The 13,635-nt window shown below is 41.4% G+C and overlaps 1 protein-coding gene across 1 annotated transcript in view; it reads left to right on the forward strand.

Annotated features, from left to right (window-relative positions):
* Nucleotides 1-13,635, forward strand: part of ARHGAP15 (Rho GTPase activating protein 15) — a 409,873-nt gene that overhangs the window by 210,686 nt on the left and 185,552 nt on the right. The window contains exon 9 of the mRNA XM_018554050.1: nt 1,645-1,762. Within this exon, the coding sequence (XP_018409552.1) occupies nt 1,645-1,762 (118 nt within the window). The remainder of the gene's footprint in view (nt 1-1,644; nt 1,763-13,635) is intronic.

Raw genomic sequence — 13,635 nt, forward strand, 5'->3', positions numbered from 1 at the left:
CAGAAATGTTGACCTTGGCCACGTATTACCACCAACATACCCTCAGGGAACACAACTCTTAGTACCAAAACCTCACTGACTGCCTCAGCACCTGCTGTACATAATGGCATACATAAGTCTGCCTTGTTGCTAAGGGATGTGCCACTTCAGCCTGCTGGGCAAGCACCTTGCACTTCCCAATTGGAATGAGGACTCATGCCTCCACACAATTGCTGACCTTTTTCTCCCATGGTGCTCTGTGCCCCTATGTTCCCTATGCCTGATGTATGACCCCTCCCTTTGAGCCTCATGCTCTAAATCGCCATGGGAAAGATTCCAGCAGTTGTTAGGTAACCTTCCCAGAACTGACCGCTTTGTGTCTACCAATAAAGAGGACCTGTCCACTCTTTACACACTTGTGTCATGACTATTTAAACCAAATTCATTAATGTGAAAGATGTCCACAAGAAGCCATGTTTGGAGAAATTTTACATTGCTGGTGCAAGTGCTCTGATCTTCTTTACTCATAGAGTACCTAGACCATAAAAAAGTGGACTTCTACTATGCTCTTTGTTGTAAGTGCTTCACAGTTTTTCATACTCTCTTTCATACATTGTGCTTAATTTCTCTCTTCCCTAATGTGAAATACTGCGTATGTCAGTGACTTCATGTCAGTGGCATTTTGTGAAATGCCACTGACATAAACAATGTACTTTGTCCAGGGCCTTACACTTTTATGTAATTATGGTACAACATAATTCTTATGTTACAAGAGAGAGCTATGTTAAAAGATTGTTTCTATTTTCTACAAAATTGCTAGCCTTTCCCCAAAGATTTAGCCCACCCTGGCTTTTTTCCTTATTGTTCATCGTTTTAGATCCACTTTTTAGTCATTCTGAGAAAAAGAAACAAAATGTGCTTTAAAATCAAAAGTTCCCAACTGTTTGCAGCGGAATGTTATAAATTCATCTTAATATCTATAAAAAATAATATGTTTTAATTGTTTCCATTGATTCATTAACCACAATGGAAAATAACTACCCATTGTATTTGTTATAGTAATAAACACATGGACAGTCTTCATTTGTGTTCCTTAAAAATTCAAGCAACATGCTGCCTGAAATTTATTAAGAAAGAAAGTATAACCAAGGTGCAGGTTGTGTTTATAAGCAAAAGCAAGCAACAACTAACCAAACATAGAAGTGCAAAGGCTTTCCAGGAAGTTTTGCAACTGTGGTATAGTCAGGGCCAGATTTACTCTCTCTGCTGCCCCAATGCCAGGTTCCTCAAAGCACCCCCCTGTATGCAGGCTGCATACAAGTGATCTCGGTGACTTTGCCGAGATCACTTGTACAAAACAAGTGGTGGCTTCTCCACTGTACATTTACAAATAAATGTAGAAAACAACAACTCGTCCGGCGCCCGAACTGCATATCCTGGGCGTCGGAAGATTTGAATTCAACACCCCTGCTGCCCCTCTACTCCCTGCTGCCCTGAGGCCTGGCCTTGATTGACCCTGTGGGAAATCCGACCCTGGCTTTAGTCCTGTCCCGTGACCTTTAATATTGTTAAAAAAAATAATTGCGTTGTATTTAACAGGTTTCTAGCTCTGCTTCTGGGTGAGACTGGAGCATTTTGTCATATGATTATCTATGTGTCTTTTAGGCAACGAGGCAGCTGTTTCCACCATTGGGCATTAGCGTTCGTAAGTCTGCAAGTTCAGAATTACTACACTCAGGGGCAGAATCCAGAGAAAAGAAAACTGAGCTAAGGAAATCACTGGGTAAGTGTTTAGGATCTTTGCATGTGCTGCTTTTTTAGCATCGGAATGTTTTTCCATTATTCTTCTCCGATACAACTATAAAAGTTAATTTCCATGCAAAACTTTGCTGGCAAGTGCGAGTTAAATTGTGAAATAGTTTTTTATATCTCTGTCCCATGGTGAGCTAATCCCCAGCATATCTGTAAACAAATAAGTCAAGTCAAATAAGTCAAGGCGACTTGCTGTATTTTTCTTGAAGACATGTCACTAGACATCCAACCAACTTTCTCAATTCAGAATGACTTGTAGAAAAATTATCTGGGAATAGATATGGTGAATGTTGCTCCAATCCACATAATCTGTTAGTTGCAACCAGGTGTTCATAGCATTTGCATAATTGGAGCTAGGAGGTGTTATTAACCTGCCCAGAGAGAGGTGTTAAAACAAAAAAGCTGGTCGGATGTCCAGTGAAACGTCTTCAAGAAAAATACAGCAAGTCCAGTTGTCTTGACTTATTTTTTACTGATATACCATGACCTGGATGAATGAGAACCTTCACTGACATAATCCCCATCAGAATTTTTTATTTGCTGCTCAGCTTCCACTACCATTAAAAATACAGGTGATGGTGTCTCGATTCACCCCATATGAAATAGCACCACCTTTAGGATGCACTACATTGTTATTAAAGCACAGCTAACCCCCCCCCCTCCTCCCCCCAATAAAACAAAAAACATTATTTTGAAAGTTAAAGGAGAAGTATTGGGAGAGTAAGATATACTCATTCCAATGCTTGGAGCCAGTGTGGGACACTGCAGCTATAAAAAGCCAGCTCTATATACCAAGACCTGAGCGATCATGAATGTATGATCGCTCAGCTCTTGGTCTCTTCCCACAGGGATTCCCCGCTCCCATCTCTGTTCCTCCAGTGCTCATTGGGGAAACAGACATGGGCGGATGTGGGCACATTTGGCTCTGGCTCTAGAGAGGCAGAGCCAAGCTGTCAGCCAGAATGCCAGGTGGATTCCAACAATAATACTTGTGCGCTGTTGGCGTATAGTGGGCAGTAGCTATATGCTGACTTTAGGTCAGCAGTACATTAGTAAATTTACTCGTGTGACCCAAAATGGAACTAAAGTGAAAGAAAATGTTGGCTTTACTTCTCGTTTACCAGTCCTTAGATCTAATGGTTGTGTGGTCAACAGATAGCTGGGACATCTGAAAACATTGTTAGAGTTTTAGTTCAGCAGGAAGTTACAAGTACACTCAGTTTCTCTCAGCATCGCTAGTTTTTCTCTGTAGGGACATCAGTGCCCCTAATTTAGGTCTAATGTAATACTTTGGATTTATTGGTGCAGTTTAAATTCAAATAAGGGCAATAATGTAAAAATGCCATGCCAAAATGCCATAATAACTGCAGTTTCTTGATTGGTTTCCCCATTCACTTGAAGGAGGCATGTCAGTGAAGGCATGGTACATACAACATGGGATGAAGTACGGGCTGTCTTGCAGTGATCTGCTTATGTTTACAAAGAACCATTTTAGCCATTCAATTTTAAAGATTGTATCACTGGATTGGGGTTTTGCTTTTAATAGCCGCAAATTTGCCTAATCTGGTTCCAATCCCAGTTCTGGTGAATATCTCTCCTTAACACAGATACCGCCACAACTCACAATGATAAACAAAGTACCAGTGCATATCACCTGGTATTAATGTGAGTATTGAGTGAGTCTTGACTGTACTTCTGCTTTAAATAAGAGCACTTGTTTTTTAAAAGAAACTCTATATTGTATTTATTTAAATGTACATCTGTCACATTAACAATAAATTTCATATAAATGAACAGTGCCATAAACATTAATATAGAGGAGATTCAGTGGAATAAATAAAGTGCTTTTTGGAATTTGGATTTTTCTACAATCACAGACCCGTGTGCAAGACTGTAGCCAGTGCTACATAGCGAGAGAGCCAAAACCGACTTCTGTAATATTGGCACACAGCAACAAATGCCACATTGTTAGCAATTAACAGGTGGCTCTTTCATTGTCCAGTTCGCCTGCACAGAAATCCAAAAATTAGGAAATTTCAAAACAGCAATTTATAACACTGCAGGTTTTGTACAAGTTACACATGTACTAGTAATGAAACATGTGCTTATATTTTGAAATGTTAAAATAATAATTTGAAGGTCGGTCTACCAAAAAAATGATGTTCAGATTCATGTTCTGCATCGAGTCCCCCTCCAACTTTTTATGTCACTCGGATTTTAAAATCCCTCTCACCAATTGCATAATTCAGTCTGCACCTGAGTTCCTGGCTCCTCCCACCAACTGCAGGCATCATGCTGCACATGAGTTCCTGGAGTGGAGCATAATGCCTGGAAGGGGGGGGGTCTAAATCTCACAGTGAAGAGATGTTAGGGCCCTGGGCTTAGGATGTGAGGTCCTCCCTAGAAACAAAGGAACTGACTTGAAGACAAACACAGATATTTAAAGGCAGCATGAGTCACAAATACTTTACTGGTAAATGTTTTGTTTGGGTATATAAAACTCCTCCCACTAACTGCGTGATTCAGTCTGCATCTGAGTCCCTGGCTCCTCCCACCAACTGCATGATTCAGTCTGCACCTGAGTTCCTACCTCACCCTCCAACTGCAGACATCATGCTGCACATGAGTTCCTGGGGTGGAGCATAATGCCTGGAAGGGGTGGGTCTAAATCTCAAAGTGAAGAGATGTAAGGGTCCCGTGCTTAAGATTTGAGGTCCTCCCCAGAAACAAAGGAACTGACTTGAAGACAAGCACAGGTATTTAAAGGCAGCATGAGTCACAAATACTTTACTGGTAAATGTTTTGTTTGGGTATATTAAACTCCTCCCACTAACTGCATGATTCAGTCTGCACCTGAGTTACTGGCTCCTCCCACCAACTGCATAATTCAGTCTGCACCTGAGTTCCTGGCTCCTCCCACCAACTGTATGATTCAGTCTGCACCTGAGTTCATAGCTCCCCCTCCAACTGCAGGCATCATGCTGCACATGAGTTCCTGGGGTGGAGCATAATGCCTGGAAGGGGTGGGTCTAAATCTCAAAGTGAAGAGATGTAAGGGTCCCGTGCTTAAGATTTGAGGTCCTCCCCAGAAACAAAGGAACTGACTTGAAGACAAGCACAGGTATTTAAAGGCAGCATGGGTTGCATATACTTTACTGGTAAATGTTTTGTTTGGGTATATAAAACTCATAAATGTTAGACATGAAAATTTAGTTTCATTCCAAATGAATATTCATACAAATTTTATTAAATTTGGACAATCAGATGCATCCGAATTTCCAAATGTGAACGTGTGCAAATGAATCTGAAAGGTCCTTAAACAAATATTTTGGATCTGTCTGAAAATTTGGATTTCTTTCAAAATAAAACTTAATCAGACATGTGACTGTTCTATGGCCAATCAGATGGGTTTTATTTGGCTGTTGGGGGTTGCATTACAGGCACGGTCATGTGACTTTCTCCTGAAATGAAAAGTCAGATGGATTCGAAATCCAAACCAAATTAATTGAATTTCGGATCCAAGCCACAGAAAGGATGTCCTGGAGCTGGAGAGAGTCCAGAGAAGGGCAATTAAACTAATTAAGGGCAATTAAACTATTTAAGTGGCTGGAGGATCAAAGCTATGAGACAAGGTTGCTAAATTTATACTTGTTCACGCTGGAAGTGAGGCGATTAGGAGGGTACATGAACCTGGGACGATTTCCACAACGCTGGAATACAGCAGCGTGCTGCGTTCAGGAGGTGTGGAAGGATAGACAATTTATAGTGTTTTCTGGGGAAGGAGTTATGGTGGAGGAGAAAAAAGGCTGGGTCCCATGGGATTTCTCTGTCCGTGAATTTACCCAGTATGGACTTCACAGAAGACCAGAATGGGGTCACTCTCGGAGAGAACCAGAAAATATGGAGTAAGTCACCGGGAGCTTCGTTACAGCGCCAGCAACAGTTGGGCACAGATGGGTACATTGAGTGGAGGAGTTGGGGGGTTCTGTACCAGCGAGTGAGGAGTTTAAACCCTGATTCCTGAACTCTCGTATGAATGGAGGATTTAAGGGAGAAGTACTGAAGTCTCGTTATTTGGGTAGGAGTGAAACTAACACCTAGATCCCGTTCCCATTTACTGATGTAAGCGGGGACACTATCTGCTATAGGAGTATTCAACAGAGAATACATGAATGAGACCGCATGTCTAAGGTGTTCTAATTTATCGCATTCCGATTCAAAGGCCGTGAGAGGGCGAGAAAAGTCAGTGGCGGGGGGTAGCGCATGGAGGAAGTGGGAGAGCTGTATATTCCTCCAGAAACCAAGTGCGGCTGAAGAGGGTACATGATTTTGATGTACACAATGTTTAGTGGTGATGGCAACATCAGCAATCAAGTTTTTATTGTAAACTCTAACAAAGATCAGAGGCCACCACCTAAAATTGGTGGAGAAAAGATTTATCCACAAAGGGCATATGGGCTTCTTTTCAGTCAGAGCGGTTACATTTTGGAACTCTCTACCATGAGCAGTGGTATCTGCAGTGGATATTGATTCATTCAAAAATCAATTAGATACCTTCATAAGAGACCGTAACATACAGGGGTACAGGTGCTTCTAAACCACACGGTGACTCATACACACACATGCACGCATTACACACACACAGGCACATTGAAGGTTGAACTTGATGGTCCCGTGTCTTTATTCAACCTCAAATACTATATAAATCTGAAAAAGGAAAGAAATATAAATCCGAATTGATGCAAAACTAAACGAAACAAATACTTTTTTTGTGGGTTTACATGTCTAATAAATGTTTTGATATTAAACAAGAAGATTGTAGTGGATGAGAAACAGAATAGGGTTGCAGGTGAGTGGGAGCATGACATCCTGAGCATCCAAATTAGGTATTAAAAAAATTATCTCCAGTCTAATTTTTTTATAGACTAAGGAAGGATTACAATCTCTACTAGTTGTTACTGAGTTTTGTGACCCACTGAGAGGCCTCCTGATGGTATTGGGTCAGAAGGTGAGGGGTAATCTCCAAGAGGGACACAGACAGCAATTAAATCAACAATTTTATGGTTGTCTTTGTTCCTAATGGAGATTCTGCTTTTCCTGTTCTGGTGACAACATTGCCACTGAAAGTGTGTGTGTGTGTGTGGGGGGGGAGGCTTCTTTAACCAGAGAGAACATATGGGCCTGGGGGAGGAAGAGAGCGCTCACATGGCCCACCCCGAGTATTTATCTCCTCTCCCAGCATGCACCACTGGCTCATTCAACAGTAATTGACTGGGAAGGGGTATCTACTCCTAGCAATCCCATTGGCTGCTCTGTTCTATCACCAGGGCAAACCTTGTAGTACTTCTGGCAGCAGACAGATGGAAAGCAATGATAGATTTTTCAGGGGAGAACCACATGAACCAAACTACAAATTAGTATCAGACCACATACAATCTGATTAACACTAGATTCAATAGCACCCTTTCCACCAGGGCGCTACACATGTAATTTTTGATTTTGATATAACTAAAAATAAAATCCAAGCAGAAGTTAAAAAAAAAAAAGCAGCTTTCACTGCAATATTCACCTTCAATCCTCAGCTATTGAGGATTACCAGCAGTAATTCCTTCCCACCACTAGATGTTTCTACTCTTACGGGTTGAATGACAGTCAGCCTCATTCAGCCCATTATTTTGAGTTCAAGCTGTCACGGACCTTTCTCTTGGATGATCGTCATCAAGCTGGCCTAGGCTCAGAGTACAAATTGACTTGAAAGTGTGCAAAGAAAACGTTCTGCTTTTAAAGTGGTAGATTTGAAATATCCCATAAGAAGGAGGTCTGAAATGTGATAATTGAGTTTTGCACCCTCATTTTCTTGAACAATAGACGTTCAACATTATTTGACCTGTGTCTTCATTCTTTTACCCATCTGGTTTCAAATTTGGGTAGAGCTTGGAACAAAGATTCAAAGATTAGATCAGAGTTTGTCTCTGAATTCCTGGGGAAGTTAGACACCAAATGGTGATTCAAGCCACTAGCATCTACCCATAAATGAAATATCAAAGTGAACAAATGAAGATATATAGGGGGTTAGTCACAAAGTTGCCGAAGGCAGCCGAGTGAATAACCAAGCCTAAGTGAGCCGAACAACGTTTGGCTATTCACTACTGCTGATTTCAGCCGCACATCGGCTACCTTCGGCTGCACTTCAGTGCAGAAGGACTTCGACTCAGCCGATCCAACATTTGGATTCGTCTGAGCCGAAGCTCCGGCAGCTCACTGGCTGCCGTTCACCCCTTTTCACATAGGGACCGAATGGCAATGAGTGAATAGCCGGCATTCAGCTCGGCTATTATAGCAAATTGTTAAAAAAAGGAGAAAAACAAGTTTAAAAAAATATTTTTTTTTAAATGTAAATGTTTAATGACAGATCAGCCTCCCCAGGTCATTTGGGGACACTGATCTGTCATTACAACTGGGCGGGGCAAGCCGTGATATCACAGCTGTCATTTCCGGGGCGAAAGGCCGGCCTTCGGCAGGTCGTTCGCCTCGCTTCGGCTGGCACTTCAGCTCAGTCGAGCCGAAGCAAATGCCTTCAGCTCGACTGAGCCGCTCGGCCACCTTCGGCTGCTGTACGGGCTATTGCGATGAGCCTTAGGATCAGCCGCAGCTATGGCTGGATCTTTCAGCTTCTTTGTGAATAGCCCCAGCAAATTTCGGACACACACGATGAGCATCCCCGTTATAAGATTTCATCATTAATATGTATTCTTCCTTGGAACTCCAAATTTTGTATGTTGATGATGTCTGGGTCAAAATCAAAGAAATGTCTTTTTAAACAATATTGACTAGAGGGTAATATTTTGACTTAATGTTATATGATCTATTCAGTTAATTATCAAAATATACAATATTTTTGTTCTCGAAATATCAGATATTGTCAGGGAATGAAGTTTGCTACGGGTTTTTGGCTCCATTTGCAAAATACCACATGAGCCAAAGAGTATTGGCTGTGACATTCCAATATGTCCCACTGTACAGATTGGCAAAATGCAGTTTTGATTTATTTTTCATCTGAAAATTCCTTCTGAATGTCATGTGACTTTTTTTTTCCACTTCAGTATCTTGACATTAAGAATGATAAACAACAGTTGGTTGTATCTGAGTTAATATTGAATATGTTTCAAGTCTTTTAAAGGGGATATGTCACCCTAGAAATATATTGTTCATAGTGTCCTAAGACAAGTAACTATGTGGTTAAAACCTGAAACTGAATAGAACCCGCTCCTGAGATGCCCCTATCTGCCTCCCTGTGACATTTCATGTGTCACCAGCAATACAGGTTTCACTTACAAACCACTAAAGGGCCTTAAAAATGTTTTATAGTTGACCTGAACCCAAAGAAGGAAGGTTTGCTATAGGGAAAGTCTAGAAGTTGTAAATGTGCCTAAAGAGTGCCATGAAATATGTATCTTTTGTCTTAAATTCCTCTTCATAAATATGCATTTCCTTTGTATTTGAGCATGCCTAGGCATTCCTGTGCCTACAGCCCCATAGTTGCATATTTGCAGTATGAGATCTAAAGCACCTCTGCCACTGACTACTAGTCTCGGGAGATTTGAAGTGAGATTTGGCGATGCCACTACTGTGATGGCTCTGACATATGGAAGCCAAACCTTGCTTCTACCAAGGTAGCCACCTCCACACAGAGGCACCATGCAGAAAAGGCATTGTAAATCATTACTAAAGAAAAGATCAGTTGTGGGCAATAATGGTGACTAGTTGTTTGGCCGTCTGCCTTTTTTTGGGAACATCTTCCAGAGTTCAGGTCCTCTTTAATGCGGTGGGTGAAGTGGACATCTAAGGTAATATTTAACAGAGGAGCATTTAATTTGGACAATGTCCCTATTATTCATTTGAAAAAGTTGCCAACATTTATGAGATTAGGGTGGGATGGTGAGGCACAAAACTGGGCACACTAAGTGTGATTTTGATACTGTTTTCAATTTGTTTGATTGCAGTCAGCAAACTTTGAAATACACTACAATCAAATCTCTATGGAGATACAAAATACCCCCATTTAAATCAGCTATATAAACCTTAACAACATGCATAACATGTATGTAAAGCCAAGAACAAAAATGTAATGCATTGTAGATGACCAGTCCTTAGATGAAGTGACTGCATTAGTTTTCATTTTTTCAGTTTTTTTTTATTTTCATTCTCATCTGTTGATCCTGCGAGCAACAAACTTCCTGTAGTAGGATGACAATGGTCACTCACCATACTGTTTCTATGGAGCAGCAGCGTTGTTGCTCTAGAACATGACTATCAGATTAATTTCCTCTCCTCTTCTCCACAACATGGGGGAGGGGTTCAGAAAGACCTGGGAATATTGTAACTGATGTCATGTGTAATCCACAGCACTCCTGACTGGAATCTCATAGAGATGGGTGCTGGTATGACCTGCGGATGGCACCACGGTTTCACAAAATTTCCAAAAGAAGTCACCCGCACTCCAAGGTCCAATGTGTTGAACCCCTTTTTTACTCAGACGTTATACAGAGATGGTGACACAGTGTAAAAGCTTTTACACTGTGCCACCATCTCTGTATAACGTCTGAATAGAAGAGGTGTTCAACACATTGGACCTCGGAGTGTGGTTGACTTCTTTTGGACATATTGTAACTGATGGGTGCAGTGCAAGCAGGGAGCTCAGGAAGTTATCAGCGCACAAGATTTCTGTTAGGATCAAGAGGCATTTTGTGGCAATTATGAAACAGATTTAAGTAGACCAAGAAGGGGCAAATAAGAGAAGTTAATTGTTATTTTTAATTAAATACTACCTCATGCTGTCTTTATTGTAGCCTCTTGCAGTTCCTTGCACAACATGATTCAGACTGGGAGCTGGTTGATATGAAAGGAGAGCACAGGGTTGACCTCATCAGTGTGTTATTGCTCCTTCACTTTCCAATGGCAATCTAGGGTGGTCCTAGATCAAGCTGTATTGCTTTACCTGCAAGAGAAAAGTGAGGTCACATCCTTTAACGTCTCAACTGTAAACTATATTGCCATCTCTTCTTTACATCCTTCATCATCATATACACTGTACATCTGGTGATTATGGGGCTTGAGTTCATATGCTGTGAAGAAAGGAATGAGAGATTCTAAAAAGGTTATCCCCTCCAGTATTATATAGCTCTATCTTTTTCTTGACCCATTCTTCTTAGGTGAACATTGGTGCATTGAAACCCTAACTCTCCCTCAACCTAACCTCCTAGCACTTCCATCCATAGAGGATGATAGCATCTTCACCTCACACTTCAAAAATACTCTGAAACCGGAGACTTTCTTCTCCCTTGTAGTACAATGTCTACTACAAAATGGCAGGTTCTCTTTAACTGCTAAATCTTCCTCTAACCAGATTCCCTAATACCGCCAGTTATTTAACTGTATTAATATGAATTTGGGAAAAATATGTATATAATGCAGAAGTCAATACGATAGAGAGGCTTAATTCCTTTTATTTTTCTGGGCTTTTATTTTGCTAGCAGATGTTAAATTTGGTGCAGTCATATCACAGCTGTGTGGCATCAAAGCTCAATCTGGGTTTGAGTATGCAAATGGTCCCATGAATATAAGCTTTGCTTCCGTTATTCCACAATCCAGCACGCTAATATATATTGTATATGCTGTACAGAGAGAGAGAGAAAAAAAGAAGCCGATATTATTAAGATAATGCGGCCAAGTAAGTGAGGTAGGCGTATTTCCCAGCTCGCGCACAAAAGAGGCAAACGCTCTCCTTCACAATTTAGTTTACTAAACAAAGACGGGATGCTCGCGTGGAATGCTGCTGCATAGAACTTTCAATTCTGTTCTTTTCAATCGCACTTCAAAACACAGCTGTGCTGGTCCCTCCACCATTGTGGCCATTGGTATGCAAATCGGCATAATGCGTGAGATCTTTCACTTTCTTTCTTTACCAGCTCTTCAGCGTGATTGTTACATATCTTTTATGAGCGTTGCGTATCGTTTTATTACTGGAATGGAAACTTTGTTATATCGGAAAAGGATACAAGGTGACACCTTGATTTGGATGAACCACCACCTACAAAGCCTCAGGTGGCGCCCCTGGGCTAGGGTGCTTTTGGGCTAAGGGTAATGGCTAAAGGCAATAGGAAGCAGCAGTAAAGTGCAACATATACCAACGATGTAGGTAAAAGGTCCTCAAGGTATCCACCGTTAGAGTTGAGATGACAGGAGCTTGGTATGAACATTTTGAGTTGGATTGATGGGAGATTACTGTCTGTGGCAGGTCCTTTATTCAACTAGTTAGCTGACCTCCAGGGGTGTAACCATTTGGAAATGCTACAAAACTTACCTTGATTACTACAGTTCTTTACATTTTTCAACGAAATAAGCCATCTGTATAAGGTAGCGCAATGGAGCACTTGGGCCTTGCAGATGCCAGTGGACAAGACTTAACTTTATTCAATACAAGTAAGCTCCTCAATACAAAATTGTTGACTCTATCTAGCATAGTTTTACCTCAGCCCCACGGTTCAGGTTTTGATGAAAATGTTGGGGTGACCCATACCATTAGGTGGACAAACACACAGTCTGGCGAGAGCAGGCAGAGAGACATGCAGAGGAGGATACTCTTCATAATAAGTTGCCAACAAAATGTGCCAGCCAGCAACACAACCCAACAGTATTTCTCATTATTTTTCACACTACTTGTAAGCATTTCCATCTCCTGACCCAACTGCATCTCCATACTTGTGAGTGGCCTAGGTTAGATTCAGAAGCAGAACAGGCTCACTTAACTCATATAACTAGTTGGCCAGGTTTGTTGTTTTCCTTCCCCCACACCACTGCTTTTCTCTCAAGACCCTTAAAAGTCACTGGTGTAGGGTCCCTCCTAAAGTGCTTCCCTATCTCAGAAATAACCATAGTAAACTCTTAAATAAACAAGTATAGGCCACAACTAAGTGCAGCTATCTGCTTTTTGTACATTGTTTTCCAGTATAATCATTCATGATGTACTGGGACATATGGAACAGACCGTAAATTCTGTAAATTCCCATTATTTTATTTTTTTTCTATTTGCTAGAAAATTCTGAACTTTTCTGCATGTGAACTTGAGATACACAGGGAAATGTGTGTATTAGCCCCTGAGAGATTCTTATGTGGTAAGGACATTTTCTCTAGCTCTGAACATTTAAAGTAGGTGGCACTCTGCATAAACAAGACTGCAACAAGACACTCTGCTTTATAACTGCAAGATAGAAAATGTGCAGAAAATACCTGTGTACAAGTTAATCCATAAAATGTTTGGGGATAAGTGATGGAGCAGTGATGGAGTAGGCATAAAATGGGGTAGTCATGCACATAGAGTTCATCATGTAATGTACCTTGTGCAACAAAAAACTCAGTATTGTGTTTTAGCAGGATATGGCAGGTACCAAATCTTCATAATATTAGAGCTTTGGAGCGCAACTCATGTTGTCTCCGCCATTCGCTCCTGTCTGAAAATCTGAAGATTTTCAAGCGGCCGTGAAGGATCATGGTGGCAGGGGCATGTGCAGTACAGATCTTCGGCCGGGAGAAGAGGAGAGACACAGTGTAAGTCAATGCATGCAGCCGACAGTGTGCATGTGGACAGACACCATGGCACACAGAAGACACAGCAGTCAGCGCTGGATCAGAAACCGACACCAGTGCTGGAGGGACTCCTTAAAACTACTGGAAACAAGATTATCGGATCAAGAGGCATCATTTAAGGTAAGTAGGTAAGTCCATAAAACAGAATGGGGGGCGGGGGGGGGGGGGGACTTTAATGTCACTTTAATTGTGCCTGAC

The sequence above is a fragment of the Nanorana parkeri genome, unplaced genomic scaffold, assembly GCF_000935625.1.
Source record: "Nanorana parkeri isolate BGI_ZX_2015 unplaced genomic scaffold, ASM93562v1 scaffold140, whole genome shotgun sequence".
Classification (NCBI taxonomy): Eukaryota; Metazoa; Chordata; class Amphibia; order Anura; family Dicroglossidae; genus Nanorana; species Nanorana parkeri.